The sequence below is a fragment of the Microchirus variegatus genome (assembly GCF_963457635.1).
Source record: "Microchirus variegatus genome assembly, chromosome: 11".
Taxonomy (NCBI): Eukaryota; Metazoa; Chordata; class Actinopteri; order Pleuronectiformes; family Soleidae; genus Microchirus; species Microchirus variegatus.
The window spans coordinates 20,929,902-20,945,667 of NC_139812.1; the positions used below are offsets into that span (position 1 = coordinate 20,929,902).

Here is a 15,766-nt window from a genome sequence, read left to right on the forward strand (position 1 = left end):
AGGTAATGGGGCGGAGAATGACAAATTAGACACTATTATCCAATTGGAGAATCGGCGCAGCGTCCATGAAAGTGTTAAGAGCCGGGGAGTTTAATGACGTGAGACTGTCTTCTTTTTTTTTTTTTTTTTTTTTTTTTTGCGAGGAGGGAAGAATTGCTGATGGTTGGGGACGTGTGTGCAGTCAGTGGAGATGAAGTGTTTCACTGAAGCGGTCGTCTTCAGTTGTGCGGGCGAGAGTTAAAGTTTTGAGACGCTTTCGTCCGTCGACTTTCAAAACAACCGCTCAGATGGCTCGCATGGGTCTGACTGTGGGAGAGGATGATTTATATTGATATGCTTCAATTATCTCATGTTCCCCCTTATTTTTGGGCAAGAATAAATCAGAAAATAAAAGACAAAATATATATTTTTTGTTCTGCTCAGCTCCTAATTGCATCCCCCCCCCTTAAGACAAAAAAAGTATGGCTGAACAGCGAGGCAGCCCTGGGGAGACACCATAGATTAATTGGACAGATAGGAACCCTCTGACATGAACATTTATGCGTTTGTTTACTCTTTTTCAATGAATAATAATAGACCCACCTCCCTTGAAGATCCCCAGTCACTCATTAGTTCCGGTGTGTAGCTCGCTATGAATGGGAATACAGAAGCAGTTCATCTCCGCACTGGACGAGAATACAAAAAACTTCTCCCAGAGGTTGTTTAGAATACTTATTTCCCCACAAACTTTTAATGAAGACGCAAAAAAGCGACCGCACTCTCTGGTTTTCCACGTGTTCCGCGTGGTTCTTTTACGCACTCGTCAGAAACCGACCTTTGAACAGTGCAACAGTTTTTTGGGGGTTTTTTTTCTCATGCCCAACACAACTTTATTTATTGATGGGCGTCTTGACTTGAAGAGGATTTCAACACACAACATAAAAGTGTCTTTGGATGAACTTTGGACTGCAGCTTTCAATTTTTTAGTATTTTTGTTTTATTATTATATTTCAGGATTTTTTGTTGGCGTCACACTGTTTTTAACTCGCTAAATAGTGATGTTACTGACGAATACTACCTTTGACGTCACCAAAAATAGTTCTATTCACAAATATCACTTATGACCTATTGATGACCTTTGCAGGGCTATACATTTCCGGAGGGCCAGCTTTTCGGAAGCCTGTCCAGCCAGTGGGCCGGTCAACACCTGTGCTACTATTTTGTGTTGCATGTACAGTAAACGGATACAAATAGATACAAAATGTTATAAATTATTTAGCACTTATTAAGTGAAATGGCTGCTAGTTGTGTGCCAAAAGTAACAAAACCACCAACATTTAGGTTCAATAGAATTTGCGTACAGGGCAAAAAGGTCACAGTTACAGTACCAACAACATTTGGGTATAAAAGTCACAATTAGGTGCAATGGCCACAAAAGGCTATTTTTGCAGAAATAAAAGTACCAGTACCAACAAGACACAGGTACCACTACAGTTGGCTCATAGTGCAAAATGTTCTGGTACATACATAGGCTGCCAACAATTACAGCTGTACTAGTATTTGCCAAAAAGGGACGCCAAGTGTTGCAAAGTGTCATAAATAGGTGACGCTACAGTTTTATTGTCTTTTCAATAATACATGCATTATTTATGGCTTAATGGGCCGCGGGCCGGTCCAAAATTGTGCATTGTAACAGCTCTATATAGAAAACAATACTCAATTTAATCGATGAAGAAACTCTCTCTTTTGGATGTCAGTTTTTTGGTGTTGATTCATGCTCTCCAGCATTTTTGTTTCCTGTGTTTTGAGGAATCTGTCCGTCAGTAATTGAAGATAATCAACACCAGGTTCAGACTAACCCTTACGTCAGTTAAACTCAATAGATCAATCAGACACGACGTGGGCTCTCTGCTCTCCAGAGCACGTTTTTCAAACATCTCACGTGCGCCGTATAAAGATTTGATGGCGCTCTGCTTGTTATGGTGATTTTTTTGCCTGCAGGTGTTTTGAATTAGTATCATCATCATTGGCATCATTGGCATCATCCAGTGACCTGAAACATTTTTTTTTTTTGCTCTCCCTTGTTACGTTCATAAAGAATCGTACACTATGGAATAATGTTTAGGAGCATCCACTTTCAACAAACCGCCTCGGTGGAGCGATGTGTGAAGAGAATACTAACACCAGCAGCTAATTAACTGAAGCCTTGTTTTCCACCACCGCGGTGCAGTGCAGTTGTGATGTTTGGAATGATACGCCCTGATCTGGCTCGTGTAAGCGCTTAACCAGACGCGTTAATTACGTCGCATAATTTGCATAATATGCGTCAGCTGAATTTGGCGTGACGTCATTCCAGCACGACGCGGCAATAAATTCCACAAAGAAGAAGAAGAATGTGACTCGGTAAAACGGAGAGAGCAAAAAAAAAAATGGAGGACATCCAACATAAAGCGTTGTTTCTTTCTGACACGTGGTCGTTTATCACAACAAGACACTTTGATAGACGGCTAAAGAGTGCACGGAAAAAAACACTTTCCCGACCACTGTCGTATAAGTGATGACTCTCTGTTTGACGAATCTACAGACTGCAGCGTGTCTCTGTGCGTGGTATCCTAACAGAAGGGAGCCAAAAAACCTTCGACCGGACGGATTCTTTATGTTGGCACCGTTTCTCAGTGTATTGACAATGAGAAGTGAACTCAATGGGTGTAAGACAGGGTTTTAATATAGCAGAGTTAAGGAAGTTTGATGGTGAAAAATGTTTAAAATCCTTATTTAAAGCATGATATCTTTGAACTGTTTTGACTCAAACTGTCTTATCAGGTCTCGTGTCTCACATGTCAGGTCATACAACGGCAGTATGTTCCCAAATAGACTTATCAAGTGTTTGGTCAACCACCTGGAAAATACCATAGAATACCCATTATTTGCGGGACGGTAAGGTTGCAGATAGATAGATAGATAGATAGATAGATAGATAGATAGATAGATAGATAGATAGATAGATAGATAGATAGATAGATAGATAGATGGATGGATGGATGGATGGATGGATGGATGGATGGATGGATAGATAACTAGCTAGAAGATATATATATATACCTAGCTAGCGATAGATGGCAGATAGTTAACTCGCAAGCAGATAGATAGATAGATAGATAGATAGATAGATAGATAGATAGATAGATAGATAGATAGATAGATAGATAGATAGATAGATAGATAGATAGATAGATAACTAGCTAACAGATAGTTAACTCACAGACAGACAGACAGACAGACAGACAGATGGATAGATATATACCTAGCTAGCGATAGATGGCAGATAGTTAACTCGCTGATAGATAGATGGATGGATGGATGGACCTATAAAGAGATTAATGTATAAGACCAAGCAAGAAACAGAAGAAATTCAAATCAAACAGTGCTTTAAAGACAATGGAGCAGAACGACAAATAATGATCATTATGAAAAGACGATTCACTTTTATCCTTCAGCGTCTGATTTTCACCAACAGCTAGCAGCGATCTCCTTTTTCACCCTTTGCTCCATTAGAAGTAGGAGAATTTGTCTTTATTCACGCACACACTCGCTCACTCTGCTCTCTGTGTGAGCACATTTTTCCCTCCTCGCTGATTTGACAGACTATTCCCTTTAAAGGGGTGCAGGGGGAGCATGACTTCATGTTCTTTGTATAGTCTTTTGAGGGAAGAAAAATAATGTTTAGTGTCGGGATCGTTTAATTGAGTTAGAATATTCCGGACGTTGGAGCCAACAGCCATGAAGCACTTCATTCTCTAACTGCTCCGCTTTTACCTCAGCGCTCTTGGCCGCCACTTAGTTCACAAGTGAGGGGGGGAAATAATTCCGGCGACAAAAAATTGCAATGTTTCACACCATAACTGACGTGCGCTTTCATTAAAACCATAAAAACGCTCCAGGGATTGACACCGTGCCATGTTTAATCCTCGCTTTGCACCTGCAGCCGTGCACCTTTTTACCCAAATTCTATTAAGACTCTGCTGCACTCATGAAAAAAAAAAAAAAAGCCAGTGAAATGCAATGGGTGGCAAAAATGAGAATATATCTGGAAGAATAAAAGATAAAAAGGTTAATATTGCAGTGGAGATGCTTTGTAAGAAGATGCCAGAAGAAGCACGCGTTCCTGACGTCGAAAGCCAACAATGTCCTCACAATCAATGTAGAATCACATGCTCTGGAACTTATTCTACACACAGTATGACAGTCAATTGCTCTCTAGTGATCAGGAACGTGGTACAATCTCTCAGTGCATGAGCATTGTCAAGACGGCTGCTTTTTATTTCAAACAATGCATTATTACTCTCGTCTCCTCGTGTCCTCCCTGAGGAATTAATCACATGACCTCGCTGTCACTCACTATCAGTGCATTTTATTACTTTCTGTCACTGATGCTCCTCTGGGTCTATATATACATATATATATATATATATATGTATATATATATATTCTTCAATGAGCCGAGCAGGCATGAAAGAAATCATATGGTCAGTGATGGGGGGAAAATGTCATTTGAATGTGTTATCAGAAAGTATGCGTTTCACCATGAATGCCTTCATGGGTTTAAGAGGCAGATGATTCACACGTACGTGTTGGAGACGAGAGGCGACCAGTGGTGACCTCACCCGTAAGAGTCTGGACTCTGAGCCTCCAGATTCGTGATATGGCCGGCTACTTTTGGACCATCAATCCTGTTGGTGTCCACACAGATAATGCCTAATCCCCATATTGCAACCGTAGTTCCAACCCGGGGCTCAAACTTCCTGCTGCAAATGCAAGAGCACCAACCGTGTGGCCCTCAGTAAAACCAATTTGCTCGAAATTCCTTGTCCTTGTCCTTTTGCCTGTGATTAGATCTGTATTTGAAAAGGACCCGTGTGATGTCTCTGCTGAAAGATTTCAAATGTGTGACTTTAAACAAAGGAGGAGTCTCGACTCATTGAATGGCTTCGGGGTTTCTTTGCTTTGGTCGGTCAATATTTAAATAGGCTTGGTTGATATTGGTCTGCTGCCCACTCCGGCATTTATATTGGATTTTTTTTTTGTTCTGTTGGTAAAAGCGGTCGATCAGTCCTTCAAACCACAGTTATACTCACTATGGATGAAGTGTAGTTCGAATTCAAATAATTAACAGTTCTGAGAAATAATAATTCTATATAATATATTATGGCTTTTAATGTTTATAGTTTAGATTGGACTATTTAGACAAAATTGTATATCTGCATCATGAGACTATTTTCATTCATATAATAATATAGTATGTTTTATGGGACATTTTGTAGTGCTATCATTAGAGCTGAAACAGTTATTCGATTGGTCAACTGTTCTGATCATTGATTCTTCGGTTTGAAGCTTTTTTCATTAATTAAAACAAGACTTTGGATTGTTTTAGCTTCTTAAATGTGAATATTTTCTTCATTTCTTTGCTCCATATAACAAAGAAATCATTGGGAGGCAGATATGAGTAGTGCTGTGTCGAAAATACTGTACATACAGTATAAGCTGTGTCCTTCAAAGACAGCCATTCAAGTTGTTGTTTGGGGAATCATTTTCTCAGCTAATTGCTAACTTACTATTTTAAAAACTAATCAGTGTTTTAAAATGACAATTTCCTCATGTTTATTTGGGGTTTTTGTCATACAGAAGCAAAGAAACCTGACAATGTTCACATGTAAGAAGCTTAAATTGCAGACCTTGCTTTTATTTGAGCCAATTTGAGGATTCTTCCTGGGCCAACCATCCCTGAGTCCATTGGACATTGACTGGGCTAATGAACTAGAGATGCAGGTGGTTTCAACACAGTGCTTTCAATGCAACAGTGAGTGTTGCAGACAAAATCCTTCCATTTAGAGGAGACCATCTCATATCACTTTAACAAAATCTACAGAATCATGAAAGGACGCGACTTCCCTGAATTGGGACGCAAACACCGATGAGAAACCGGAAAACTGATGAAACGGTCAAATTGATAAAAGTGCAAACTGTAAAGAACAGATTAATGGGATTCCTTTTTTTTTTATCCGAAAGAGAGAGAAGTAAAACTTACATGAGTAATATTTTACAAAGCCAGAGGAGTGGATTGAAGGAAGGAAGGAAGGAAGGCACTAATTCCACAGTTCAGGGGGAGATTTTTTTTCCTGTGTTGCTCCCTCTGCTCCTCCCACCCTCATCTCCATCCCTCACTCCAGTGCACACGACACAGCCGAGCCTAAGCTGCAGGGACGCTGAGCTGTCTGTAAATCAATTTGGAACGCGGCCGCATGCACGTGTGGAAATAGAATTAGACTTGTCAACCGCACCTATTTAGTTCATCTCTCTTTTTTGGGGGGGGGGGAGAGTTGAAGCGTACAGTAGCATAAGTAGGAGCTATTGGAATAAGGCTTAGGGTCAGGCTTGTGGGGCGGGAGAGGGGATTTAAAAAAAAAAAAAAGAAATATCAGTGAAGTTATGAGTCTTCAAAGGAAGCAGATCGACTCCTGCAGGAGCTATATTTCTCTCAAATGGTTTCATGCTCAAGGGGCTTTTGTATAATGGGAAATTATGACACGGAGGCATGGAGTCACGTTCATGCAAATGAGCTTCAGTCGCTTTGAATTTGCACGGAACATGGTATTCCGTGGACCGTGTTAAAAAACACAGGGATTCATGTAAACGGCGTGTGTGACACACACGACATGCGTTGATTAAATACGGCTGCTTTTATTCAAACAAAACTCACGTGGTAGTGTGTGCGTGCGTGCGTGCGTGCGTGCGTGCGTGTGTGTGTGTGTGTGTGTGTGGTTCAGTAACTCTCGCCTCCGTATGTGTCCTTCATTTCCACAGAGGTGATAAAGGAGGTGAGATTTTATATGGTCCATTGTAACGAGTTTCTCTGCCTGTGCCGCGCGTCCTTGCCTGCGATGTCCCTGCATTTTTTTATTTATTTTTTTGTCATATCTTCTGGATGACATTCATTGATTGTTGTGTGTGTGTGTGTGTGTGTGTGTGTGTGTGTGTGTGGTTTATATATACTGTACAGTACATCTGTAATCCCCCTTTTAATCATTTAGAGAGATGCAAACAGAACGCCGGGAGACGAGAGGTTAAAAAGTCGAGACGAGGCGTGCGAGTGTCTTTGAATAAGATCCATCTGATCACGTCTCGTTATTTATACTCCCCACTACTTTTGTCAACGCCCAAGTGTGGTAAACGTATATTATAACCTCCACAGTGTATAGAGCTGAACAATTCATCACAATGTGCGACAATAGCGCGCTAAATGCAAAGGCTGCAGTGTAGGATTTACATTTTTACTAGTGCTGTGCAAAAGGTTAACGCGCATTAACGCATGACACGTTTCCTTGACAACTGACCGGAAAAAGACGCGAATGACGTCATCATTACGTGCCCCGACACCGGAGTCCACGCACCGTTTACCAGTTAGCTCCGTTAGCTCATTTTAGCGCCGGTTAGCACACCTACAGTGGAACTGGAGCGGTCTGTTTATTAAACGATAAGAGCAGCGCTACCTGTGTGCTGCGTATGTGTGCCTCTGTTTTTAAAGTTTAGCGTTACTTTAGAGACTCATTTTAACGATCCGGAGTCACGTAAACATGACGTCGTGTGCGTCTTTTTCCGGTCAGTTGTCATGGAAACGTGTCACGCGCGCGTTAACGTCGACGCTGTTAAACGCATTTGACAGCACTAATTTTTACAGCATGATTATTTATTCAATATTGTGGAAATGCTTCATTATGTTGTTTTTTATCTATGAACGTAATCTGGTTCCAGTGTTTGGGAAACACTGATGGACATTTTTGAGAAGATAAGAGACGTAATAATTGATAATAATTACAAATAGGCATTGGTTGCAGCCCCAACTTAAAAGCTGCACCTAAAATATTGTGTTTTTATACGAAAAAAAATTACTTTTACAAACTTTTATTCCTCCTCTGGCCTTTTTAAAGAAGAATAATTACACAACATTAATCCATGCAGGAAATTATATTCAGAGATATAAATCAGTTTTGTTTTTGTGTCACCTAAACTAAAGAGAATGAGATTTTTTTTTTTTTTTTTTTAAACAAACCTGGGATAGAGTTTCTATTAATTTAAGAACTGCGTATTCATCACAATTAACCTTTTTTAATTAGCGTAGGGAATCTTTAATTCAATGTCGGACTGTGTGCACTGAATCGTAACACACACACACCTTCGGAGCATTGAGTCGATGCTTATTGGCCAAAGCAATTAAAGGACATTTATGTGTCTTCAATAAAGAATAGTGTTATGTTTTTAATAACAGAAAATTATAAAGTAGAAGTTAATATCAGTGTTTGTTCTGTGAAATTCTGCATTTCTCTTTCATTCTGACCTTTTATTAACTCGAAGAAGTCGCACTTGTTTTTCCACTGACATTCAAACTCATTCCTTTTGCCAACGTCCATCCATATTTCATCAAAAATGTGGTGTAGTATCTTTAAATTACACATTTTATTGATCCAGTGCTTTAGTTACAAAACATTTGACATAGATTTTAAATTATACTCTATTTCTCCAAGTTTACCTAGTTCCTTGGTGTCCTAATGAACATGTCTGTGACATGCTTTGGCCAAAATACCATAAGGATGAAGCACCACAGCAGTTGGCTGCCAAAACAGCCCTGTTCAGAACACTTCAGGGACAGGGCTACTGGGAGCTAACAGCCGTTAGCATTTGGAAAAGTGATGATTTGCAGGCTCTAGCAGGCACATTGTTGTCATATAACATGTATCCACTGGACAGATAAATCCCCTGAGGCTGGAAGTTTGTGTAGAACTCTGTGCTGCACTGTGGAGCCAAGAATAGAACTTTTTGCGGACTTCCGGTTTTCGGATGCCGTTGCCCTCGCCAGCACTCTCTTGTTTTTTAGGGACAAAGCGGAGCTCTGTGACACAACTATTCTGTATAATTTATCGTCTTGATACATAGCAATGAGTGCGGAAGTCAACATAGCGTGTTTTATCTCCTGTACTTAGACTGAGGAGGACCACAAAAATTAGTGAGTCATCTTTTTTCACACTTTTGGCGACACTTTGTTAGGGCCTCCAGAGTCCCAAATATAAGGATTAAAATGATTAAAAAGTTCATTTTGCATAATATGGGACCTTTAACATAAGTTAAATGCACATAATAAAATCAAGTCGAGAAAAAGTGGGAAGAAATGGAAGTAATCAGAGAGAATCTGCACCCTCACTGTCCTTCATTACTGCCGTTCAACGGAATCCACAAACCGTCACGTCTCCGCTGCAGCGGGGAGGACATTTCCTAAGTGCTGTCAATAAAAATAGCAAAATCTCCCCCTATTTACGAGTACATGCGAGCTCGGGAGCGAGCGTTAAAGGATTGTCACTCCTCCAGCGGCTCAGATTTATTTATTTCTATGTGCTGGGACGTTTTTTTTTTTTTTTTTTGATCATCAGCAGGGTCACACTTCTCAGACGCATGTAAACACAATCCAACACCGCGGAGTCGAAGGGTATAACCAGGGGGGGGCGTGGCGAGGACGGAGGAGGAAAACTCTCCTCAGACTTCCGTTATCAACATTCGTGGCCTAAATAAATAAACCCGCTGTACTGTGCACTCTTGCCAAAGAGTTGATTACACGCATGTAAAAGCCACAGCTTTGCTCTCAAACAGTGTCAGAGCATCAGGGGAAACATGCTTTTCTGCCTAAGCTGGAAATGTCGCATTCGCTCGGAATTACGCGACATAAATCCTGTCCTTTTTATATCTAATATTGACGTTAAAGTCTTGTGATAGAGTCACTTTTTAAAGTGCTATTTTGTGATGTTTCTATTAAGCATATGCTTCTCTCTCTCTCTCTCTCTGATGTGTCATCCATTTTTAATGAGACATGCCGGTCTCTTTAAAGTGATTACAGGCCTGTGGCTTATCAGCTTTGCTTAAAACCGTGCTAATGGCATGATAAGGCACATTAAAGAGATAATAAGTATTTAATGAAGCTAAATGGTCTGGACTACAGAGGATTGATTCTGCTTTTTTTGATCAGGTCGTACAAAAAAACTTAAAATGGTCCGGATAAAATGTTGGGAGTGGGGAAAAACAAGCATTATTAGCTTAATGGATTCTGGTCTAATTCTGTTTTCTGTGAGGGACGGCACAGCATTGTGTGGGATATGAAGGTTTTCAGAAACACTATGTTCTAGTTTTTAAATCCTGTCAGGCTCCATTTCTGTCTTTTGTGAATCTCATGTTTTATGCAGGGAAAAAAAAAAAGTGTTGTTGTTTTGGCACGGCACTTATAGTGCACTTTAGTATCCAGACTTAATTATAGTTTTTCTGCTCTGTAATCCCCTTAATAAAAAAACTTTAATTTTCCCGGCCCAAAAATAGATAAGAAAACACTTTTGTTTGTTGAAAGACTGCAATCAATGTCAAATTTTCATGATTTGGATATTTTTTTGTGCAATGGAATAATGGAAAATGGGATATATGGTAGCTTTGTGTCACATTATTCTGGAAAAAAAAAATGATGTTTTCCAATTTTTTACACACACACAGTCTGGTTTCCATGACTTCAGAGGACATTGAATTGACTTGCGTTCATTTCCTGGAGACTTACTCTAACCTAAGCCATAAATACTACTGTCCTAATCCTAATCCTGACCCTAATTTACATTATGGGGACTTGATTTTGTTCCCCATTTAAGGTCCCCACAACATGAGTAATACCTGGACCACACGCACATGGTTTATGTAGCTATTCTTCTTAGGACATTGCATTAACTTCCATTAATTTGGACAGGTTTTCCCTAACTTTAACCACGATTTGACTCTAAGACATGAAGTTCTGCCTCATTAGGACTGAGTTTTGTTCCTAATGAGTACTGGTGTTGATGAGATCAGTGTGTATGTGTATATATATTGTACATATACTGTATATGCACACATACTTGGATCATCCTCCCTAACGTCCGCATGAGTATGTAGCTGCAAAAAAAAAAGACCGGTGTTCCTACTCCTCATTCACCAGTTGCTGAGGGCGGAGCTCACTTTGTCCATCTGCTCATGGCCTGAGGAGAAACACACACACACACACACACACTGACCTACTGTTTATAATATGTCTACAAACACTCGCACGCACAAAATGAATGACCTCAGTGGGGTTTTCTGTTCAGTGGATTCAAGGACACCAACAAAATCACCGAAGAAGTTCACACCAAAAAAATGCTGAGTATGGTTGCCATTCATCCCCCTAAATCTTCTAAATCCTCACAGACAACAGTGATTTTATTAGAAAGGTCCAGAGATCTTTTACAAAGAAATCATTTCACTTTCTGTGAAGTTAAGATACCCGAGTGTTTGACGCGTTTCTCTTTCTCCTCTTCTCTTCTCTTCTCTTCTCAGGGGTCTCTTTGCGAGCCATTACACCGAGACGCATTACCAGGAGGACGGCAGCGCAGTCACTGGCGCTCACAACTTCACGGTACGGTGCCGCTCGAGCGCTTCTGACGTTTATGGTCAAGTTAACGTGCAGTTTGCAGCGCTGCAGTCAGTCACCCTGTTAAAAAGGAAAACAAGTGACCCTGTTTCTGTTTTTTTACTCTTTTTTTTTTTTTTCCTTTTAAATCTACACAATTTGTAAGGCGATATTTGAAAAGCCCTGGTTGTTTCTGAGCAGGACACACACACACACACAGAGAGAGAGAGAGAGAGACAGATCCTCTGGCCTAGTTAATAAAAAGCTGTTTCTTTTTGTTTGTAATGCTGCTCTGTTTTCAAGCCAACATTGCCATCAGGATTTTATTGTGGAATCCCCTTTTTAGAAGATGATCTACTCTAGTTGTCCTGTGTGTGTTAAGTGCCTTAATCTTTGGGGATCTGAGATTAAATGTGAATATCAAGGCCGCGCACTGTGCTACATGAATGTTTATTTCCAAACATGTTTATATAAATGAAAGCGAAAAAAAGAAATGCTGCAATATAATCGTAACACAAATTAAATACGGGTTCACGAAGGTGCAGGAGGATGTTTTCACTTATTTTCTTATTCTTCAAAATGAAAACTGTCTTTGTCTTTTAAGTCTATGATGTAGATATTTTTAGACGTCAGGTTACACTGCATGACATCAGGTCGCCAGTGTAGCAGCCTCAGGCTTTAACATTAATGTTATGCAGAAATCTTAGACCTTTTTAAAGTGTTTTCTCTCTCTTTCTTGAAAAATAACATCACTGTTGAGCAGCAGCAAACTGAGCAGCGAACATGTGATTCACACTTTGCGGGAGAATGTTGGTTAATTTGCAAGAGCTGATGTCAGAATCCAAACCAGACACTGGATAGAACATACAATGAGAGAAGTGATAGTAAGAAGTAGAGTAGCACAGTACACTTCATACAACTTTTTCTATATATATATATATTATTTGTTGAAATCCTCTGTGTCCAGATAACCATCAATAAATAAAGTTGGCTGGAGGATGGAAATAAAAAACACACTCCTGATGCCGACTGCCTGATAACTGCTAGGTTGAAGGACAGAGCACCAGACGGACACATACACTATCAGACACCTGACTATTACACCAACAGGGACTGTAATGATGTATTCAAATACACATACAGTACTTTAATATGAATTTTGTCCCCCGTTTGCCGCTATAACAGCTTCCACACTTCTGTTTTCTGTGTGGATTTGTGTCCATCCATGCATTCTGTAGAGCATGGGTCTCAAACTCAAATGCCCTGCAGGCCACTGAGTGTCTTGTTTGGTCAGTAAGGGGCCGGTGAAGTCAAAAAGAAGCCAACTATTTAAGAAAAAGACATGGAAATAATAATATTTATGATGATTAAAAGTGATTGTTTTGATATGGAACGAAAAAAGTTGACAATATAAACATAGTTATGACATGGTAGTATAGTATCATGACATAGTAATAAAAAACATACCAAAATAACTAATCTAGAGCTGCAACTATTGATTATTTTCTCGATGAATCGCTTGGTCCATAAAATGTCGATGTTCTTTAATGTCTTGTTTTGTGCACAAACCAAAATGTTTCAGTTTCATTGATTTCTTTGTCATGTGGAGCGAAGAAACGAAGAAAATATTCACATTTAAGAAGCTAAAACAATCAGAAATCTAAAGATTGACCTTCATTGGAGTTAAAGGGATGAAGGGAGAGTGTGTGTGTGTTGACTACATTGTGTCTGAAACACCTGTAGGAAAACACAGAATCGCACAGGTACAGAAGAAGAGAATCACTTCAATTTCAAAATCATTTCGAGCGGGGAGGGGATGTCACAGGTGTCGCGTTCGCGCAACTCGCGTCGCGATAGACCTCACACAGCTGCTCGCTGTCGGAACATATTGTCTCTGAACTAAGCAAGCGCTCAGCCAGGCGTGTGTTAATCATGGATCAGCAGACACCGAGGTGTGCTGCGAGGAATCTGTGAAAATAAACAGATTTCTCCTGCTGCTGCTCCAGCATTCAAGTAAACACACGGTGTATGAAATAAACTTAAACACAAGATGTGACGTTCGTGTAGAGATCAGTGCAAGGTCATGCAGACTTTGGTTTTTAGCGAAGAATTTTTCTACTACATTCAAATTCAAAATACCAAGGTCTTTTAGGTTTCGTTTTCTGTCATAACTGGCAACCCGTGGTTGCTCGGCAGCTGAGACTCTACTGACTGCAATGATTGATAGACGGCGGTAGGTGGCGCCACATGCCAAAACATGATTTCAAAACATAAACATGATTTGCAGTCTCCAAAAAAAAATTTTAATGCAAATATTTTGGCTGTACTGTTGTTGTTGGTGAGTTCAGTTTGTTATATGAACATTATTCCTGAGTCTCTGTGACATATAAGGAGGATTTTATGGCCAGTTGCTTTAGATTTATTACATAATGCACCTTTAAATGTGGATATTTTGTAGTTGAATATCTTTGTTTTGTGGATAAAGCAAAGACATTTCAGGATGATTTTTCTGTTTTTGCACCACTTATCAGTGGGAAGTCATAGATTAATCAGTCATGAATATAATCATTTTTTTTACAGCCCTAGGTTTAATGAATTGGAACAGGTCAATACAGAACTCTGCAGTTCTGTCACACAGATGGCAAAATGAGAAATTAGCAAAGACTCCATCTCAGGAGGTCTTGTAAATTGTGTAAGCATATTAATTAAAAAAAACATTTTGTTTGTATGTATTTTACATTTAAAGACAATGCAGGAGGCAGCCAATCACGACTGCTGCCCGGTGTTACCATGAAGGTGACCTAATGTAGGTCAACCGTAGCCTAAGAACAGAGCTGTGTTGTTGAAGCTGCTCTATTTTTACACTCGCTTATGAATCTTAATTCCATCACCACCTGGCTCGCTTACATGTGCCGCTCTTGTCGAACAGATGTTTGTAAAAATGACTTTTTTGTTTTGTTTATTTTTGTTTATTTCCTCCCTGGGAACAATGAATGCTCAGTGTAGTGAGATCTGTGCTCATTCCCCTCTCTCATTTGATCCTCTCGTGTTTGAGGAATCGTCCACTTTCCCTTTTTTTTTTTTTTACTCATACGACCCTGGTGGAATAATGAAGGAAACACAATTACCATATTACTGTCACCTCTCGTCCATTTCATTTCCTTGCGTCTCCCTTTTCATTCGAAGAGTCTTGTTTGCTCTTCAGAGCGTGCACTTTTTCTAAATGTACATTACAGCATCAGCTCACTAAGTAGCTTTTAGAAAGAAAGAGAAAACAACATAATATTGTACATTTAATCATCAAATGGGTGTTCAGATCGTTTGGAGATCTTGATTCAATGGCCAATGCTCTACTTGCAAACACTGTTGTACCTTGCGATTACAGTATCTTAATAAGATATTGCAAATTCTTTTTAATCTAGCTCATATATACACTTGGACTCACAGATTATCTCCTGATATTTTCGTGATTTATGCCTTTTTGAACATTAATACATTACATACAATACACACAAGAGTGTTGAACCTAGTAGATAAAGACTGTTTTTCAGGTCATTAACTGCAGATAAATGCAATGGAAACGGATTCCATGAATACAGGATGTGGACGTATGAGAAAACCACAATATTATGTATGTCAACCATTCTCAAATATAAAAGTTCTGTGGTTTCCACTTATCTGGGTCCAGGTCACCAGGGGCAGCAGCCTTTATAAGGAAGCCCAGACCTCCTTCTCCCCATCCGTCCCCTTACACCAGCTCCTCCGGTGGTGGTGGGATCCCAAGGCGTTCCCATGCCAGCCGAGAGATACTATAATCCCTCTAGCGTGTCCTGGGTCGTCCCTGAGGTCTCCTCCCTGAAGGACCTGAAGGAGGGGTCCAGGAGACATCCTGACCAGATGCCCCGAACCACCTCAGTTGGCTCCTCTTGACTTGGAGAGCCTCTCCTGGATTGTCCAAGCTCCTCACCGTAACTTAAATCTGACCCCTGCCAAATGTAACATTTTAATTCTGAAAAACTCAATGTGACCCCTCAAGATGGTTATGAACAGCCTCACAGCAAGATGGTCACCGGTTTGGATCCTGGTTTGACCGAGGGCCTTTCCGTGAGAAGATTGCATGTTCACCCTGGTCTAAAAACATGCAGATTAGATCAATTTGACACATTAAATTGACTCTCGAGGTGACGGTTTGTCCTTTGATGGACCGTTGACCTGTCCAGGTTGTCTTCTGCCTTTTGCCCTATGTCAGATGGGAGTCAGATTCTCTCCCTGTGATCCTTATAT

At 40.1% G+C, this 15,766-nt stretch overlaps 1 protein-coding gene across 1 annotated transcript in view; it reads left to right on the forward strand.

The window, feature by feature from the left end:
- The window catches only part of adam12b (ADAM metallopeptidase domain 12b), a gene marked incomplete at both ends in the record, with an annotated part of 95,745 nt that overhangs the window by 26,550 nt on the left and 53,429 nt on the right, over window positions 1-15,766 (forward strand). Inside the window, one exon of the mRNA XM_083897423.1 lies at window positions 11,410-11,488. Coding sequence (XP_083753549.1) covers window positions 11,410-11,488 — 79 coding nt within the window. The remainder of the gene's footprint in view (window positions 1-11,409; window positions 11,489-15,766) is intronic.